The 20,998-nt window shown below is 39.0% G+C and overlaps 1 protein-coding gene across 4 annotated transcripts; it reads left to right on the forward strand.

The window, feature by feature from the left end:
* Positions 1 to 906: 906 nt before the first annotated feature.
* On the forward strand, positions 907 to 20,934 carry LOC118403581 (kinesin-like protein KIF28P). 4 transcript variants are annotated; one of them, XM_035802325.1, is made up of 24 exons: positions 907 to 1,209; positions 2,251 to 2,442; positions 2,828 to 2,960; positions 3,466 to 3,545; positions 3,674 to 3,788; positions 4,257 to 4,476; positions 4,864 to 4,958; positions 5,565 to 5,671; positions 5,942 to 6,002; positions 6,332 to 6,520; positions 7,016 to 7,325; positions 9,208 to 9,345; positions 10,895 to 11,055; positions 11,759 to 11,907; positions 12,605 to 12,646; positions 13,417 to 13,551; positions 14,049 to 14,132; positions 14,683 to 14,745; positions 15,388 to 15,534; positions 15,806 to 15,928; positions 16,870 to 17,028; positions 17,662 to 17,742; positions 18,107 to 18,271; positions 20,140 to 20,934. In XM_035802325.1, exons 1-23 carry the CDS (start codon positions 1,162 to 1,164, stop codon positions 18,269 to 18,271), a joined length of 2,997 nt encoding a protein of 998 aa, XP_035658218.1. In that variant the 5' UTR covers positions 907 to 1,161; the 3' UTR covers positions 20,140 to 20,934. The 4 variants fall into 4 exon arrangements, with proteins under 4 accessions (XP_035658218.1, XP_035658216.1, XP_035658215.1 ...); XM_035802323.1 differs by having other exon boundaries at positions 908 to 1,209; positions 12,605 to 12,628; positions 18,107 to 18,260; XM_035802322.1 differs by having other exon boundaries at positions 912 to 1,209; positions 18,107 to 18,260.
* Positions 20,935 to 20,998: the final 64 nt, after the last annotated feature.

The following is a 20,998-nucleotide window of genomic DNA, read 5'->3' on the forward strand; positions in this document are numbered from 1 at the left end:
AAAATAAATCTCATATGTAAGCTACAAGTAAAATGAACTTAACAATGCCAAGGTTGTTATATAAGAAAATTCAAAGTGGAAAGACATTTATCATTAGCAACAAAATTGATTGATGCTGAAGACAAAACTATAATTTTGGTTTGTATTTATGTATATCTATAGGTCCTAGAGAGTGGTTTACTTTCATGCACATTCTTGCAATTGTGCATGTCCAAATGCTGTATAAACGCTGTACAAAGGCTTCACAAGATACAAGCAAATAGCAAATTTGACCTCAGTAAACACCTTGTCATACCTTCTCTGTAAACTTCAAGCTAGAATATATACCTACAGAAAGTTTTAGGACAAATTTGAACATCCAGATTTCGTGCAGACAAAACTTTCGACGTCATGGAAATTTTCTGTGGACTTACATGCCCAGGAACACCCCTCTAATGATCTTAACAAATGAATTAGTTTCCCTGCAATTGTGCACCCCTGTAACTTAACAGGCCCCCACCCCTTAGAGATCCCACAACAAGATCTACCTGATCCCTTACCCAGCTTTTGTTACCTGCAGGCTTCACCTTCAGTCAGGTGAGTCACTTGCCCGGGTGACGGCTCAATATTTGGTGCCCAGACAAAGGGAAACATCTACCTGACACAAAGGAAGCCTGATAAGGTTCGACAGGTGGTGTCAAGTTGCTTTGTGTACCTGATTATGTCTTATTCAAACCGTCAGGTTGGAAGGGGCTACTGTAAAATCTTTTATGTGAGCAGTGATAAAAATGATAATTTTTCACTTCTCATTACCTTTTGTGTAAAGTATATTAGAGTTTAGCTCATGAAAGTCACACAGTAAAGTACTAAAGTAGTTGTAAGATATAACAAAGGAAAGGACCGGATTTAGCTTTAAAGAGCGTTGCAATAATTTACCCACTTACGGAGTGAAGATCAAAAGGTTGTCATAGCGACGGTCAAACAAGATGGCCGCTGTCTCTCAATTTTAAAGTTGACACTTCAAACTGTTTGCTTTTCCTCTGTTGTTTAAATACGTCATATCGACCGCTGCTGTTCAGGACAAGCGTTGAGTTTATTCAGTGTCTCCCGAGGAACGCAACAACGAGGTTCTGGTTATTTTCCACTGGCAAACGCAGAGGGAAAAGACCGAAAATCGTCGACATGGCGGAGGAAGAAAGTGTTAAGGTGGCCGTCCGGGTTCGGCCTTTCATATCCTTTTGTCGTCGATCGTTGCAGTTGAGCTGGGTGTGCTTAGTAACAACAGTGATAGGAATTGGCAAGGCTTTGATTTTGCTTATGTATGTTCCTTTATGTTATGAATGGCCACGTTTGTTGGGTTGTAGAGTCTACTGAAATAAGGGGAAATACTTCGGCGAAGATAATGATAAGGACAGAGAGCGCATAATCCTGCAAAAACAAAAATATCACGGTGGCTTACATTCTGATAGACTCAAAAGAACATATTATTAAGCTCAAAGCAGAGCTTATTTTGAGTTGATATCCGGTCTGACCTCTGAATGCACGATATCAACACTTTTATATTTGTTTGTGGCACTCTTAGAAAATTATTATCTTCAGAAAAAAATTGTGAAGCTAAAATAAGGCATAGTTACATGTAACGTTTAAGTTGTTTCAATTGCTACATTTGACGGATGGTGTATTTCACAGTTAATGCCCTAGTCTACTACATGTAACTTGTTAATTTGTTATATTATCTTACATTATAATGTTACATGTATTCAGCAGACAACACCAAGACTACTTCATGTATATTTCATGTGCTCAGTGGCACTGCCCAAAATGTTTTCTAAAAGTCACGTTAATTGGGTTTTAAAAGATTTAGACAACAAAATCAATGAATATTACGAGTGTATTTAGAATGTGTGTTATCCCCATGCAATACTTCCGATGTAACATTAGTGACACACCAGGCCTTTATCAATCCAACTCAAAAATTTCAAACATGTGATATAAATGTTAACTCATATCTTTCTACTAGTTTTTATCCTCCATATGAGAAATAGCAATACTTATTGACTACTTGTTCATGGACAATATAGATAGACAATAAATACACAATTCTTTATTGCATTTATGATGAGAAAGGAATTTTATCTGAAGGTGTTTGAAGTGAAGTGTTTTATTGTTTAATTAACTCCTCTAGCTGCCCCATGTAGCTGCGACAGCTACTCTTCCAAATAACCTATGTCTATGACAGTGTGGTAGGTTGTCTACCTTAACCTTTCACACAACAAGCGCGAGAAAGCCCGCAACTCCACGCTGATCGTGGAGATGAAAGGTGCAACCACAGTCCTGAATGACCCAAGCGGTGAGAACGATCCAAAGCGCTTCACGTTCGACTACAGCTACTGGTCCCATGATAGCTTTAAAGAGGAGGCTTCTGGGTACCTGGCACCGGCAAAACCTCACTATGCTGATCAGGTGAGTTATCAATCTGGATACAGTAACATTATATGAATTATAATTCTGTCAGATATTATGAGACCTTCAAATTAAAGTAAGAAATGTCATCAAGGCTTTCTCAAGAATGCCTTGAACATCTGAAGTATATATACCTCCAGGATTGTTGATGCTGCATCAAAATATTTCTATAAACTTTTTATTTCAATGAGGTGGTCTTAGTGCACAATGATTTGAGTCAATGACATACTTACTTTGCCTTTCCTTCCAAGTTGAGGCAAATTGTAGTAAATAAGTACTTAGAGACACAATGATAGTTAAATGAAAGGGAAATTGTCTTCCTATCTCCCCTTCTGTGATTTTAACATGATGAGAGTCATTAACTAAGAATCCTATGTTTTTTCAGAACATGGTGTTTAAGGATGTAGGAATGGGGGTTCTGGCCAATGCCTGGGAAGGGTACAACTGCTCACTGTTTGCGTACGGTCAGACAGGATCCGGCAAGTCGTGGTCCATCGTAGGATATGGACCAAATAAAGGTAGGAGGCATTCTAATGTCCTTCATTTATCAAAAGTTGATTTAATTTAGTTTTATTGACATCTATAAATGTAGCTATTTATTAATTTTCTATTCTATTGGTTTTGTCAATGATGAATGAGATGTATCAATTCTGAAGGTTAGACAGCCAGGTATTAAACAATATTTAAAGACAGATTATTGCAGTACTGCAGTAATCTCTGTATCTTATCCAGTTGTAGAGATTGAACTGTCTTATGTTAATTAGAAATTAAAAATAGATACCAATCTGACTTATCAAAAAGGGTAAACTGTTCTCCCACTTCAACATTGGATTCACAGGTCCTTTTTAGCTTTACTTATTGATTCTCAAATGTAAAAAAAAACACCCATCACATAATAATATATACAAGCGGATGATTTTTAAATTTCAACCCCTATGCTATCTACTGCCCTAATACCTAGTATGATATAATGATATGAGTTCTGTTGATGATAATGAAATGATTCCTTTTGGCACATTTCAGGTATCGTGCCCCTGTTCTGTGACAAACTCTTTGTGCAGATTGGTGAAAAAACAGCAGGAGGAGAAACAGCATCGTTTGAGGTACGGAATGATTTGAAGGCCTTTGACATTTCAAAACATAAACTTGAAGTTGTTTGAGTTCCACTTTTCAACATTTTTGCTTAATCTTTAACTTTGCGCTTGACTTGAAACATTGAAATAATCCTCAGGTTGAGTTCAGTATGCTGGAGATCTACAATGAACAAGTCAGGGACTTGCTGAACCCCGCCTCAAAGAGAAAAGGAGGCCTCAAGGTCCGCCAGCATCCCAAACTGGGCTTCTATGGTAGGTATACCTCATAAACCTACCAGACTTCAGTCCTACAATAAGATTTACCACCATGTTATCATCAATTCATTCGATACTCTGCAAGGTTGCTGTAAGTTGTACAATAAGCTGTTTAAAGCTCAACATACATGTTTTTGTACATGTAACTCTAGTTCACCTTTATCCACAAGGTATATCCGTTGCTTTCAGAAATGGCTATTTAGGGATATGAAGTCGACGGACGATAGTTTCAAACTACAATATTTTGAACATATCACAACTTGAAACCACTGTCCGACCAGATGATATCGTGTTGCTAAACACAACAAATATAGGTTCCCCTGCGGATAAAGGTGAACTCAAGCGTTACATGTAACTGTTACATGTTGCTCTGGCCATTCAGGATGGGGATGTAAAAGCTTAAGCGATCAAAATCTTCCCCTATAAGTGTTTATCATTCAAGTTGTGTGCTACCTTTCTCTGCAGCTGACGGCTTGAAGACGGTAGCGGTCAGCAGCTACCAGGATATCGAGAACAGGATGGAGGAGGGGACCAAGAACCGTACGGTCGCCGCCACCAACATGAATGCCACGTCCAGCCGTGCGCACACCATCGTGGGTATCAAGTTCACACAGAAGTACCAGAATGCAGCGGGGGAGGAGACGGCAAAGAGCTCTGTCATCAACCTGGTGGACTTGGCTGGAAGGTAGGGTGAACAAAAGATAGAAAAACAGAAAGAAAGGAAGGAAAAAGAGACAGTGATGGAGCAAATGATGTTTTAAATGGATAGATGGAAGGAGTGAGTGAGATCACTGGGACTAAAACTTAAAGGAAAAAGGGTTCAAAGAGAGTGCAAAATAAGGGAAAAGTATGAAAATGGACAGCAAAGTAGTAGCAGTGGGATCAAAAGAGGACAATTTTTAAAATGGCTTTGTCTGGAATGAGGGGGAAGAAATATATGAAGAAATAGCAGAGAGTCCACATATCATACTTCTACAATAAGCAACATGTAGAAATAGAACAGGTAATTTAAAAAAAATGGCTGTTGGTGACACATGATCACATCTGACCAATGAGGTTTGCTGTTCCCCAGTGAGAGAGCTGAGAGCACAGGTGCGACAGGAGACAGGCTGAAGGAAGGGGCAGCCATCAACCAATCGCTGTCCTCCCTTGGCAATGTCATCTCAGGTAAGGAAGACAGTTTGAATCTGTGATATGGACAGAATAAGAAATGATTATTTTTGATGCCATTTCATGCTGAAGGCATTTAACGTTAGTTCACCTTTATCTGTGGGGTAACCTATATCTGTTGTGTTGCTAAAAGGGTAATAGACCGGGATGTCAAGTCGATGGACGGTTAGTTTCAAATTGTACCATTTTTAAAATATTGCAGTTTGAAACCACCATATGTCGACTTGATATCCATAAATACATTGTTCTTGAAAAGAACGGATAAAGGTTACCCTATGGATAAAGGTGAACTAGCGTTAATGTAGATGTCAGATGCTTCAACCCTTTACAGACTCGGTCCATGGTTAATCAGACCAACTCAACCCAACAACCTGGTCAACTTGGTCCAACACCATAAGGCCATCATTAACCCTAACCATAATCATAACCCTAACCCTAACCTTTATAATTTTGACTTGACCAGAGTGTTGGACCAAGTTGACCGGTCCGAGTTGGTATGTTGTAATGTAAGGTGTAATGTTGTAGTGTTTGGTTTTATACACTTGAATTGTTGTGAGTTCATGTCACTGTACGTAACCTTTGTGTTTATTTTGCTGTCTTTAGCCCTGGTGGATAAGGCCAATGGGAAGAAGGTTCGGGTGCCGTACCGTGACTCCACACTGACTAAACTGCTGAAGAATGCTCTGGGAGGGAACAGCAAGACTATCATGGTAGGGGGCGCTTTTCTGGCTCAGAGTCTTCAACAAATGCTCATGACATGTTTTAATGTTAAGGAAAATAAGGGAAATCTAATAAAAGATATTTAGAAAAAAATCTAAAAAATGGAAGTACATTCAATTTGTATATTGAACGTATTCTTAATGCTTGACAGTATGTAGATGCCTCATGTATACAGGAAGCAATGAATACTAACAATTTCTCCTCACTAAGGCTAAAACAGTAAAAGTGATCTTTTTGTATAATGTTTGTGTCTGTATTAGATTGCAGCTATCAGCCCTGCAGATATCAACTATGATGAGACCTTATCAACCCTCAGATATGGTATGTAAAATATTCATTACCTTTGAAGGTTGATACATGTTATCTGATGTATCTAACAACTGTAGGGACATAATTCATGGCAACTAATTGACATGAAACATATCAATATCAACATTTATGTTAGTTTGGTAGGACTACACATTTTGTTATTGTCTGCCTACTGAAAGCTTGTGTTTTGATTCAACTTTTGTCTCTTCTTCTGTCCTCTGTGTTTGCGAGAGGACAGAAGAGACTTAGAGGATATAATATGGCTGAATACCAGGCTACCTTTTGTTCTGGGGTTCAGCTATTTTGAGCAAGATTTTAATAGATTTTTGCGACTTTCACAGCTGACCGAGCAAAGCAGATCAAGACAAAGGTGGCAGTGAACGAGGACCCGACAGAGAAACTGATCCGTGAGCTTCAGGAGGAGAATGAGAAGCTGAAGAAACTCCTGGAGTCTGGAGGAATCCCAACTAAACTGGACGATGATTCTGATGATGAAGACGAGGAAGATGTTAAGTCACTGTCCAAGGATGGTTGGTTGAAAACTATTTTTTACCTAGTAGAAACAGGATGTTTTGTTTATTTGGGTGTCTGTTTGTCTGTGTGCCTTTCTGTACTTATTTCCATGTTAAGCACATTAGGGGCACTGACAGGAAGTCAGGTCAAAGGTTCCAGAAAGGCCCCAAAATAGGTTGTGGTTTCCTGTCTTCAGTTTACTGCCACGTGGTTGTGTACGCATTAGAGTTGCATACTGTACTAAGGCCACAGCAAGTAAATTTTATGGGTGACATCAACCTTTAATTTTCGCCTGATTTCAGAAAGGAGATGCTCAACATGATGAGAAAGTACCAAAATTGGAAAGTGTCGTAGCGTAAAGATTGTACCTGTAGAAGTGACATTAGCAAGGCAGCCATGACTACAGTAGTTATAGAAGTGAAACCAGCTGGATAGTTGTAAAAGTGTCACCATCATGGAAGTCATGAGTATAGTCAAAGAGATGTACTGAAACTTGTCCATGCTGTCTCCAGAGCGTGAGAGAATCCGTAAGGAGATGGAAGAGGAGATGCAGGCCCGAATCCTGGCCTCCCAGCAGGAGATGGAGGAGATGAAGAAGACCTGGGAGGAGAAAATGAAGCAGAGCCATGAGTCGGGTCCCGTCGTGCCAGATGCTGGAGCCGCCAGGAAAGAGAAGGAAACCACGCCGCACCTGTACAACCTGAACGTGGACCCACAGCTGACGGGGATGATCGTGCACCTGCTGAAGCCTGGAGAGCACCTGGTGGGCAGCAGCAACGAGGAGTCAGGAGAGACACCTTGCATTCTGCTCAAGGGACTCAAGTAGGTCTTCCTTATTCTTGAACTAATTTAACTGTAATATCCAACACAAAAATTGGACTCACCCAAATTTTCTACTGAACAGCACCACTAACTACGATTCACTGCTGTCGTGATGTCACGAAATTATGCAGATACATGTAGAACACGTGACTCAGTGAGCAGTGGATCATAGGTTGCAGAAAATCTATGGCACCAACCGTCTCTGTTCAGGGATGGTTGTAAAGCTCTGATATAGATGGCTTAGATCTTCTGTATTTTATAGCCTAACTGTATCCTATCATGTTTTTATAGTCCCAGATATTATTAATAGCTTAGGTCCCTGGCACACGTGAGCAGCTGTTAGAAACTTTCAAGAAAAAATTGATGTGAAATCTTTGAATCTCAAAAGATCTAAGAGGATGACACTGATAGATGCATATTCTTAGCTTGGCAGAAATAATTCTAAAAGTGAAGTTGAACTGGAAATCTAACTGTAAGTCTAATTTTTGTGTTGAAAATTACAGTTTAGCCATGCTTCAGGAAGATAGTGACTTGTATATGGGTCAGTTAAATAAACAGCTATATTCTGTCGATTGAATGTAACACTAAAATCTAAGACAACCATTATTTGATTTGTTTATTTAGTTTGTTTGCTGGTAGAGAGTCAAATGATTTCTTTTTCACATGACCAGTGCTGGTAAAATTTTAACGGGAAGTGCCCCAACACGGTACGCTTTTTCTTGCGCACAAACTCATGGCGCTCCATCGCTAGTTGCCTGAGAGTGGTCAAATTTTGATGACTGAATTTTTTACACATAGATTTGAACAACATACTTGAATAAGAAATGCATTCATGTGGTTCATGAACCTTTCGCGCTGCATGTTACAAGCGGCAAACACTGTGAGACAATTTCGTGTACGTAACCTTCCAATTTTGTTCTACGCTGGACAGTGTGCCTAACTCGGTACGCTTTTTTTTACATTGTGCTCTCTTCAGAAGTAAGTGGTAAATTTAAGTACACAGAAAAAAATTAATAATATGATATCTTAGCTTTCTTTTGACAGTAAAATCGTGACTGTATGTACTTCTTGTCTCACATGAGGAAGGCTGTACCTAAAACAATCCAGCTCATGTTTTTACGGGCAATGGGCTGAATGCACTGATTGTGAATGCCCGACTAAAAAACCATTACGAAAAAAAGACACCGCTAACATCAACAAAACTCGGTCTGATTATATGAAAATATCATCTACATCTCTCTATCAAGTCTTATTTTCATAGACAGCACGAATCATTTGTTACAGTCAAATAAATCTTTGGAGCGTTCTCTAGTCTGTCACCTTCACGGCCACACTCCCTTGGGAGTACAATGGTGGCAATGTTTATGTCGCTTCCTTTTGGTTGCTTTTCTACTCAACAGACATTTGAAGACCCATATTCATAGTGTTTTATGGAGCTTTATTTATGTGTATCATGGCAGTTGTGTGACTGCTTGAAAGAGTTCGTATAGTTAGCGACACGAGCCGCCAATACGAAGAGGCAGGTGACCGCAGTGATTCAGCACTGTCAACACTACTGTTAGAATTCTGCTTTTTTTTTAAACATGAAGTAAATATGTTAAAGTATATTTTGACTGCAAATTAAAGCTGTGTGCATGGACTTGGTTTATTTACCTTTGTAATCAGCATAGTCAGTGGCAACAAACACGGTGTACTTATGGATAATAAGATCAGCAAAAAATCCGTTCCGTCTTACGACGGGGACCGTCTTAGGGCGGCCCCCGTTATGTCCTTATCAAAAGAAGATAATAAAAGTTAGATTTACTTTGTTGACATATTAAGTTCAATATCATCTATCTCCTTTGATAGTGTAATAATAATGATGTATCCTACTTCTATACAGTATCCAGCCTCATCATGCTGCACTTATAGTGGAGGGAGGCAAAGTGTACCTGGACCGCTGCCAGACCAGCCCTGACGCCAAGATCATGGTCAACGGACAGCCACTCACTGAGAAGGAGGAACTGGACCATAATGACAGGTGAGATTCAGGGAGCAACTTGCATTGCATTTCCAACATTAGACTTTAATGACCTAAAATATATACCTTAATTTGCCTTATGTCGAAAAGAAATATGTTTTGGATGTCAAGAAAAAACAATATTTAAAAAATTTATAAACTTGAATTATGATGATTAAGAAAACAGTCTAAGTGAAAATTTTTAACATTGAAAAGTTTCATGGATTGAATGCTTGTCAGGTTCAAGTTTTCCTCTCAATTCATTGTTTTTGGCTTCACATCATGCTTAGATTTTATTTATTTATTCAAAAATGTGACAAATACATTACACAGACTCACAGGCAGTGTTTCTAAGATTTTATTGTTCAAGAACCAAGGAAATTAACTTGTATATGGGATAAAACATACCAGCATTATCTCAATTGTTCCCCTGAGACAACATGATTGTACAACAAAAACTCTGTGAGTTCGTATATAACATGCATTGGCATAATACCGGTCATAAGCCTTATACCGGTCGATTAAAAATAGTGGAACTTAAAGAGATCTACACATGCAACAATAGTTATTTCTGAGGTATGCACACTTCAGACATCTAGGTGTCCAATACATCATTTACAAAGCATCGATAACAATGCATTCGAAGACAACAAGGCCAAAAGTTTTCAGGTCATTTTCGGGGCAGGCGAGCTCGTCGTGGGACAAACACACTGTCACGTTCATCGCCAGATTTGTAGATAATAATCACATGTGCTCACGGCACAAGACGAGCATGATTCAACAGCAATCTTGAATTTCTTTTGGTGACCTACAACTCGTGTAAAAGTGTGAGGAACCGTTGCATTATCGCCCGGATCTACGGCTGAATGGGTCAAATTGAACGTACGCCGCCATTTTCCCGCCATTTTTAATGCTACGGCCAGCAGTAAAGTTTTACGTCATAGCGGTTGTGACGGACCAAAATTAAATGAAAATTCTCGTCAGTATACGCCCATTTTCTCATGACTTTTTGTATCCTCATGCAGATTTTTGTTTTGTGCAACTACTAACAGGAAAGAAAGGAACAACAGAGGATGTATAAAGGTACATAGCGGCAGTTAATTGTGCCGTGTTTCGTTCGGCCGGTATAGTGCACCCCCTTCCAACCACGCGCCCGTTTTCTCCGTGCAATTCCGCGGTGTGTTCCAATTACGATATTATGTTTTTAGCAGGACCAGAGAGACAAAATAATTTACACAGAAGAAGTGGCAAAGGTAAGCTGTAACAGCAACATGTAACTGGAGAAAATGATGCGTTGATCATTTGCCAAATTAGCATTGCTTGAGAAATTGCAGTAAACCGACCGGTATTATGCCAATGGATGTTACTTGTTTTAAAAAGAGGGAAGAGGCATGTAAACAATAGTTTTAGCAATAGCATAGCTCTAGATTTTTTTATCCAATTGTTTGATTGTAGCACTACCTGTAATAGTATCTAGTCTTTAGTATCCCATGCAATACAGGAACATGAAAATAAAGATCTTACAATAATATGTTGATTATAACAAATTTCTTATGTTCCCCCCTCCTAGAATTCTGTTTGGAGCGAACCATCTGTACATCTTTGCTGACCCCAAACAAGCCGGTGGCAAGAAGAGTCCAGCTATGACATACGAGGAGGCTCAGGCCGAGATCAACCAGAACTCAGGATTTGTCGTGGGCAAACCTGACTCACTCGGTGGTTCGTCACTCGGTAAGCTAGACATGTAACAACCTTCACCATTGTTTTCTACTGAAGGAGTAAAATTACATGTAGATACAGAGTTTGTGCACAAAATTATGCATTGAAAAGGGACTGGAAGAGACTGACATCACTCGGAGGTACAATTCGCAAAGGACGAGCTTTTAAAAGTCGCTCGAAGCCTTAGTAATCACCAAAATGCCGATCATACTCCGACCAAAAATGCCCATTTGGAGCTCGCCGACAAATCGGGCGAGCTAAATTCTTGATTTGTAAAGGGGGCTTTATGAGAAATTTTGTATTTTATGATTTTTGATAATAAATACTTGGTTAATTGGCTGCCATTAAGCTACTCAAGCAAATGATGAATCCGGATCACCCCTTACATGATATAGTCCCTCCGGTCAGGTCAGAGGTCACTGGGAGGTCACTGCGAAGCTCAGATAGCATCTCTGTCCCAAAAGCAAGGACCTCCAGACTGAGCAACTCCTTCCTACACTATACCATCAGACTGTATAACAAATCATTGATGCTTAAGTGTTTTTATTTGTCTATGTACTGTGTATGTCATGCGTAATGTGTCTAGTTGTTAGTAATGATTTACTTCACATTGTAAGATCAATGGTATTCAAAGATGCTAAGGAGTAACTCTGTAATGTTGATTTAATGAATAAAGATTGAAAGTTTTTTTTTTTAATACCACCCTGTTCTTCAGATGAGCTGATCCTGCAGGATGACCTTGTGGAGGTGCTACCAGCGATAGAACAGGCCAACACCATGAGCGAGGAGATGGACAAGAAGGTCAAGTTCGAGGTTGCCATCATCCCAGCCAAGAAAATGGGGATTGTCGGAAGTGAGACAGAGGTAAGTGGTGATAGTCTACATCACAGCTTCTATCTAATCTGTTGTTTTTGTTGAAGAAGAGGGCATCAGACAATGTTTATTTTCTCCTTAAAATTTATCACCAATGAAAGAACAGTTGTAATTCACCGCAAGTTTGCTAGTTGGCGCTCCTATTAGACAATGTCCAATGGAACATAATCATAACGTTACCTTCACAATTGGTAGAAATGTATAAATAGCAATTCAGAATTTTTGATTTTACGATAGATGTAGTTTCAGGGCAAGCTTAAGCCTTTTTGTACTGAAAGTCCTTCAAATATCCTTGGTGCTGAAGAGCCATCAATTAAATGTGTATTATACTGAACACTCAAAGGTCTTTTGGCTCACAGCCAGTAAAAAGTAGCAATTGGCTATACACTAGGCTTGGCCATAACCAGTTACAACTAGCACAACACCAGGACCAGGTTTATGCCTTCATGCACTCAGTTTTATTGAGTGAATACAATCAGATTCAACTTTTACTCCTTCTAGTTTGTCAATTTGCTAATTGTTTTATCATAAAATGTTCAAGAAAATCAATCACGAATCAAGAAAACAAATGGGTGTAACAAAAGATAACAATTTTATCCAGACCAGTGCCCATCTACACAACATATACACGTATCTGTTAGTTGTATATTCATCTCATATGTAATAATTCTATCTTACCCTGTTATAGCCACCCCAAAGGAGACCCCCTGAGGTACTATCGACCAACAGGGTGATGATTCCACACGTTTTATATTCACCACCACTGCATGTGTCATACGCATAGTCTATAAATACACTCCTCATATCCTGTTATTCACATCACACTGGGCTGATGCATTGTGAAGCACTCAAATAAATGCTGCATGATTGACACTTAAACAAGATGTTTTTAAAAATTAATCCTCTGCATGGAAAACATACCAAAAATGGTCACTTAGTCTTGGGCTGTAAGGACACCAGTGTAACAGCACATGCAACAGTAATTTGCAACAAATTATGCTAACTTTATTCTATTTCACAGGTGATGGTAAAAACACTGTTAGAAATGCAGAAATTAAATGTTCAGATTGGAAAAACGATAACAACATGGGACTTTACATGTACAAGCTAAAAAGATATTCATCTTAAGTTAGTAATGTTACCATGAATCTTGTGATTCATGATAACGTTACTGATAGAAAGAGTAATGCTTTTTGAAGCAGTGCATCTACATGTAAATGACTTTTAAGAACATCAATATCTCTGCTTTACAAGTGTTTAATCTCCAAACAATAAGATTTGCATTATGCAATGTTTTTCAGGCTCTTTATACATTTTTCTAGTGGTTATATTACTTATAATGTTTCTTCCTTCATCTTTGTCCTAGAAAAATGCAAACCACAAGAAAATTGTATACAAAGTATAAAAAACGTTGAGTACATTTTGTAACACAGCTTTGAGGTCACCACTATCAACAGTGTAAGAGAAATCACCCCATTTATGCCATTCTACATTTTCCAGGTGATGGTGAAGATGAGGAATGTAGAGTTGGGGCTGGAGTACCTGTGGACCAAGGCCAAGTTCATGAACAGGAAGTACCTGATGGACGAGATGTACGAAAGCTTCAGTGATGGAGAGGACATCAACTGGCCTGATGTAAGTAACTGTCTTTATGGGGGTCTGCATGGTTTTACATTGAAGCATCAGTTACTGTAGTTATAAATCATACTGCTGTGAGGGTCTCTGATATGAGAACTAGGCAGCAGTCAGCTACATGTAGTCTTCGCTTTGCGTTTCCAAGCTGCTCTATCCAATGGGCCAACTGATGAAGTAGCGCCCTTTGATATCTTTCCTGGCCCACTGCAACCAAGATTTCCTCAGTTTACTACAATCTCTGTTCCCAGTCAACAGTGCTTTTTGATTATTGTGTTAATTAATAGTAACCACTTGCTTGTTCAATGTTCCCGTGCTGTCACAGCACTGAGGCAATGACCTCAACACCAAACTTAGCATGTAGAGTTGTGAAAAGGTGCTGAAATGCCATCCAATGACATCTGAAATGCCATCCAATGACAATACTATATGATGCCTTATATGGTTAGTGCACTACCTATTTCCTCTATCTTAAATGTTATGTATGTTTTGTCTCCCAGGAGAGGGACCCCTTCACTGAACCCCCTGACCATGAGGAGATGATTGGAGCCCTGCATATCTACCTGGAGAGCATTGCTTACAAGGTACACGCTTAAACTTACTTTCTTACTTCCTTTAGTGCTCACGATCATTATGTTGATCATTATGGCAGTCTTTATTTAACGTCCTATCTGAAGCCAAAGACAGGTAGTACTACTAATTTTTCATCTGAGTGAAGTAAAGTGAAGAGGAATGTCGTGTTAAGTGCCTTTCCCAAGGGCACAATATCGGTGACACGGCAGGGTTCAAACCTGGGGCCTCTTGGGTCTGAGCCCAAAGCACTGCCAATTACGCCACGCGATCTCATGCAACTTACTCGGTATGGAAAGATTTTTGGCAATGCCACAGCGTGGATGCCATTTTTATTTTGCTTTTCATATGCATCCAGTATTCATTTAACTTATTGTAAACTAGCTCCCATTGCCTCATTGCCATATAGACCCAAACTTTAGTACAGTGCATCAGAAGAAAAACTAGTGCTGTAATTGTAAAATCCTTCCAACAGCAACAGTCTTTCTAGATCTTTGGTGAATTACAATATTGACTGTACAACCTTTTTTGATCATGAACATATAACCAATTTTATGTCCACAGATCGAGGCCAAAGAACAGCTGGATTTGACCAACATCAAGGGCATTGAAGTGGGCAAACTCAATGTGAGTTTATCAAATTCAAGTCATTTTTTCTTTTGTTTTTCTTCTATACTAAGTAAACTTTGGCAAGAACTAAACTATGCTCTTTGTAGTTCTAGTGACAGCTGACAAACTTTAACCAATTAAAAGACAGTGTAATCAATAATTAAAAACATGAACCTTTACTTAGGATCTTTATGCAGCCATTGTCTGATACAATCAAAAGCAACAAAATTGTATACAGACAAATGTAAACAAAGAGGACATAACCAGTAAGGTTACCTTTATCCCAGAGGTAACCTACAGTGTAATACATTTGTATTGCTGTATTAAATAACAGTATCAAGTTAATGGACAGTGGTTCAAAACAGCATTATTTTGAAAATATTTTATACCAACGTTCATCAAATTGATATCCTAGATACCCTGTTTTTAAATGCAATGGATATACATGAGTAGGTTACAACTTACCCCACAAATAATAGAAGAAGTTTATTTGCAAGTTCGTGCCTGGGGGCTAATTGCAAGTACATGGTATAAACATAGTAGATATACAAGTGACAATGGACAATAATGTTACATACAAACCTGTTGTTTCCCAGGTGGATATAGGTTACCCCACAGATAAAATTGACCTATTTTTACCTACAAACTTACTGTTCCCAGGTGGAACTGTGGCCATGTACCCAGACAGGCAAGGTGCTGAGGGATGAAGATGCCTTTGTTGATGACCCAGAGACAGATCTGAAGGGACAACCTATTGCCTTCAAAGTCAAGATCCTCAATGCTCGAGGACTTCCTGATCGCTTTGTTGTAAGTCAAAATTTATATGTTTTAATGAGCAGTTTTTGTTATACATTTAACAGTTGTATTGAATGACCATTTCTGATTCTACATGTCACTTGGATAGTTGACAAACAAGCAATCATTATAGTCATAATTCACACACCCAGTTACTTTCTTAACTTCTTTTTGTATAATTGAAGTTTGTGAGTTTCATCCATCACAAGCAAATGCTTACTGCAAATTCTTTAATGTGTTTGGTAAACATTTTAGTTAACTATATCCACTTTTCTTTTTTCAGGACATTTACTGCAAGTTCAAAGTGTACACCATGGAGCCCTACCAAACACAGGTGATCAAGAAAGCCATCAACCCGGACTTTAAGTTTGAGCAACTCATCAGCTTCAACGCTGTTGACAAACTGGTGAGACATACATTCAATTTGTTTGTTGGTATTACATACCCTGTACCGGTATACCGCTTGATGATGTAGCACCCCAGATTTACAATACTGAAGACTACTCTTACTACTGTAAATGCAGAAATGTTCGCGGTGGATTAATGTTCACGGTTTTTGCCGTGACCACTTCACCGCAAACTTAAAACCACCGCGAACATTTTTCTATAATGGTTTTAGACTGCAGTCTATGGTGTTACCATGAAATTAAAACCACCGCAAAAAGTAATTTTTCCCGCTACCGCAAAATTAAATCCCCGCGAACTTAAATGCATTTACAGTACTACTCTGACCAAAGCTAATACTCGTTAATAGTGAAGTGAATAGTAAAAGAATTGTACTATAACAGCTGTACTTTTAAACCACTGTATTAGGATGGAGTCTGCCCTCTCTGATTGAAAAAAAAATCATTGAAGGGGCCACACCATGCCAGACTCTAATGTTTCACTCGGGAGGAGCAATATTAAGATCCTATGGAAGGTCATTCTACCCAAATCCAATGAAATATCTTGGAAAGTCCTTTTGAAATTCCACAATTTCTTATGGGATCTGTATCTATATAATATTGGTATTACACATACATTTGTGTAGTCAGTATGAGTACACTGTGGCGTGACACACCAGCTTCACATATTTTGAAAGATGTAATGTACATGTACATGTACATTGTTGTTGTATATCATACAAATGCCCACTGCCCAATATGAAAAAGCCAAAATATTCTACATGAAGAATGTGGGCTTTTCACAGAAGAAGTACTTAGTATCCTAGTGTCCTGAGTAAAATGACATAATTCCCAATCATAGCTAGAAGAAAGGATGTGCCACCCTACAAGGGGTAGTATACCTGTAACATCAATGTTGCTGTGATACACCATATGAAACTTATACTATCTCCTGTGGTTTCAGGAGCTGGACTACCTGCTGAATGGCTCCATCTTTGTGCAGCTGTTTGGGAAGCAGGTGCCAAAGAAACGTGAGGGGAAGAAACTCAACACCAAACAGATCATGAAGAAGGAGGGCATGCTGAAGGGGAAGGACATTGGAGCTGAAAATGTGCCCAAGCATGTATGTTATTATGCTACTAAATATCTATTTTTTTAACTTTTATTTAACCTTACTAGCAATTAATTATACCGTCCATTTATGGAGACAAATTATATCTAACTTTAGACCTAACATCGACTATCATAATTCCACCAGGTGCCATAATACCGCCATATCAAAAAACGTTAGTATAAAGGTCTTCCCAAGATTGTCTTGAACACCGAATGTTAGATATCCTAAATGTAATACAATTTAGATATCTAGGTGTTGAAGATAGTCTTGAGAAGGCCTCTATAACAATGTTTGTGGAGGTGGCGGTATAATGGCACCTGGTGGAATTATGCAAATGTATGTTAATAATTTTGACCAGTAGTTATAACACCAGTTCTCCTTTATCCGCAGGGTAACCTACATCCATTTTATTTGATATATGGTACCTGGGGATATATGTCAAGTTGACTGAATGTGGTTTTAAATGGTCATATGTTAAGAATGGTGCAGTCCGCCGTCCGTCGACTTGATATCCCTGAATAACATGTTCTTAAAGACAACGGATGTAGGTTACCCCCACTATAAAAGTGAACTAGCGTTACATGAAAAATTGAGCTGATCCGAAAATGTAATAAGGAAAAATACATTGTATTTTGTTTGCAGACTGTGGATGAAGGCAAGGTTGGGTATCAGTTCCAGGTTTTGACGCTCAAGAAGAGACTGGAAAGGCTGGAGAAGAAGATGGTAAGTCACACTCTAGATAGTCTTAACCATTCTTGGTTTACAAGATCTTCCTGGTTTATAACAATGTAGTTGCCTCCATTTTAAAGTATCATTTTACATAACAGTATATGTAGTCAAATGTTGAGCATACAAGCAAATGCCTGTTATTTGCAAAATAAGCCCTTTCAAAATGTGTCTAGAGCATATTATATTACATGCCAAATAGCAATTACTCGAGCAGCTGGATCTGATTTTGGAAAATCATATCCAGTTGCTTGAGTAATTAAGTTAACGGTGTTACTATTTGTCATATCTTGTTACCTGGATGTGTAACCTTTCTAGATGTATTCTTTGATATGTTTGTGTCTTTAAAACTTTTCTTCAGGCCCAGATGAACAGAGTGGTGGATGTGGCAGAGAAGTCTAGTAAGATGCGTGTGAAGACGGACACTATTAAGACGGTTCTTCGTGCCAAGAACCCTGACGCTATAGAGAAAGCCATCAAGACAATTCCAAAGGACAAGGGGGCAGGAGACAATGGTAAGAATTAGGTCCGTGATTCATCAACTGTTTTTCCTGTAAATCTGCTAACGATGCTTGTATTTTCCCCCAAAAAAGTTAATTATAAGAAAATAAATACCAGATTAGTCAGTTACAAGTAGTTATGCTAGTTCACCTTTATCCGCGATGTTACATTTATCCGTTGTATGAAAAATTGGAGAATTTAGGGATATCAAGTCGGTTGATGGTTGTTTTAGACGGGAATGCTATGAAAATATTGCAATTTGAAACCATTGACTAGATATCCGTAAATACCTTGCTTTTAAAACAGCGGATATAGGTTACCATGCAGATAAAGGTGAGCTGCCGTTAACAATAGTCAAATATTGCTACAATATTTCTCATTGTCTTGTGAATTCCATGCCAGACATGGATGTTGCTGCTACTGGAGTGCCCCCAGAAGGTACTAATTAGTTACAGAAAAGCAATGAAGGCCCCCCCCCCACACACACACACAACCCAACCCTTTATGATCCTGTACACACCTTAGCATTGTTGCTAAAGGACAATCCGCTACCCTGTACTATCCAATACCATAGTGCTGAAAGACCTTCCCTACCCTGTACTTTCCTGTATCATCCCCAACTTTAGTGCAGAAGTACCTTCCCCACCCTGTACTGTCCTATACACTCCCCAGCCTTAGTGCAGAATGGCAATTCCCCCCTTATACTGTCCTGTACTCTCCCCAGCCTTAGTGCTGAATGGCAATCCCCACCCTATACTACCATGTATCCTCCCCAGACTTAGTGCAGAACGGCAATCCCCACCCTATACTAACGTTTACCCTCCTCAGCCTTAGTGCTGAATGACCCACCCCACCCTATACTATCCTGTACACTTTCCCCAACCTTAGTGCTGAAGTGCCTTCCCAACACTATACTATCCTGTACGCTTTCCCCAACCTTAGTGCTAAAGTGCCTTCCCCACCCTATACTATCCTGTACACTTTCCCCAACCTTAGTGCTGAAGTGCCTTCCCCACCCTATACTATCCTGTACACTTTCCCCAGCCTTAGTGGTGAAGTGCCTTCCCCACCCAGTACTATCCTGTACACTTCCCCAACCTTCGTGCTGAAGTGCCTTCCCCACCCTATACTATCCTGTACACTTCCCCAACCTTAGTGCTGAAGTGCCTCCCCCACCCTGTACTGTCCTGTACCATTCCCAACCTTAGTGCTGAGGTACCTTCCCCACCCTATACTATCCTGTACACTTTCCCCAACCTTAGTGCTGAAGTGCCTTCCCCCACCCAGTACTATCCTGTACACTTTCCCCAGGCTTAGTGGTGAAGTGCCTTCACCATCCCATACTTTCCTGTACACTTTCCCCAACCTTAGTGCTGAAGTACCTTCCCCACCTTACAGGGTTATATACATTTTCCCCAGCCTTAGTGCTGAAGTGCCTTCCCCACCTTACATGGTTGTATACATTTTCCCCAGCCTTAGTGCTGAAGTACTTTCCCCACTCCATAATATTCTGTACTGTACTCAGCATTAGTGCTAAAGGACCTTCCCCCCTGTACTTTCCTGTACAATCCCCAGCCTAAGGGAGAAGGACTTAATATTTCCATTAATACATCCTAATAATAGTCCTGGAAGACTCTAATGATGCTTACAAGCTGTCAGGGTTTACAGCAGATGTTCAATTTTCAAATTAGATATGAGTTATTCATATGTTGTAAAATCATACATAACGGTTACATAAATACATCATCATCATCATCATCATCAAACATCTTCATTCAAGCTAATTCAATAGATGTCTATACTCTATTAGTCTATAGATACCGTGGACAATGATATGCTGTATGTATCCTGAATTCTTACAATATGCTTTGATCTGTTGTTGATTCTTTACAGAAGGGGTAAATGGCCAGCCACAAAGCCAAGAAAGTGCCGCCTGTACCCTCCTGTAAATTACAAAGATGTACTGCACCAATGAGAGTGAATAACCTTTCTGTTCCTAGCCCTGTAAATATAAACTAGAGAGTCTTACATAGCACATAAAATATGTTAATTGAAAACTCTCCAAAGATCAGCTGAGCATAATTCTCTCTGACTGTTTTCTGTTTTGAGAAAAATTCTTATATGTTTGTGTGGCCTTTCACATTTCCAGTGCATCCACATGTAAATCATGTATGCAGGTTGTACACATAATGCTAAGAAAACCCAGAGCCAATATTTCTTTCATTATTTAAGCTGCACTCTTTGTATGTGTCTGATGCAAACTGCTTTCAGAAGGGAAGCTAAATATATAAGGCATTGTGATCTGATGGTAGATTGGCTAATTATCAAATAAACTCTTGTTTATAGAGGCTAAGCTTGTAAATATGTACACACAGAGAAATACTCATGCATACATGCAGATTGTGGTTAAGTATATGATAATGTAAATATTGACATACATTATAATGATACTAGGAAAGAAAACATGTTTTTGCATTAAATAATGGGCGACACCAAGGAGCTGAATTGCGCAAACACACACATATTTTAGAAGTATCTTTTAAAGACAGTGTATTTTTGTACGTGAAATGATCTCAGTTTACATCAGAGTGCATTTTATGAGATTTTTTTTGCATTGATATTAACTGTGTGAAGTGAGATAAGAACGTAAAAAGTTGACAATAAATAAATGATGTGTTTTGTAAACTACTGTTCTGTGTCTTCATTTCATTCTATATATATTATTTGGCTCTACAAAGAACAACAAGATATA

Source organism: Branchiostoma floridae, chromosome 16 (genome assembly GCF_000003815.2).
Source record: "Branchiostoma floridae strain S238N-H82 chromosome 16, Bfl_VNyyK, whole genome shotgun sequence".
Classification (NCBI taxonomy): domain Eukaryota; kingdom Metazoa; phylum Chordata; class Leptocardii; order Amphioxiformes; family Branchiostomatidae; genus Branchiostoma; species Branchiostoma floridae.

Coding starts and splice junctions, on each gene's coding strand:
- LOC118403581 (XM_035802322.1), top strand. CDS start 1,162: ATGGCGGAGGAAGAAAGTGTTAAGGTGGCCGTCCGGGTTCGGCCTTTC. Junction 7,326..9,207: donor ATTCTGCTCAAGGGACTCAA/GTAGGTCTTCCT, acceptor ACTTCTATACAG/TATCCAGCCTCATCATGCTG. Junction 15,535..15,805: donor GACTTCCTGATCGCTTTGTT/GTAAGTCAAAAT, acceptor TTCTTTTTTCAG/GACATTTACTGCAAGTTCAA.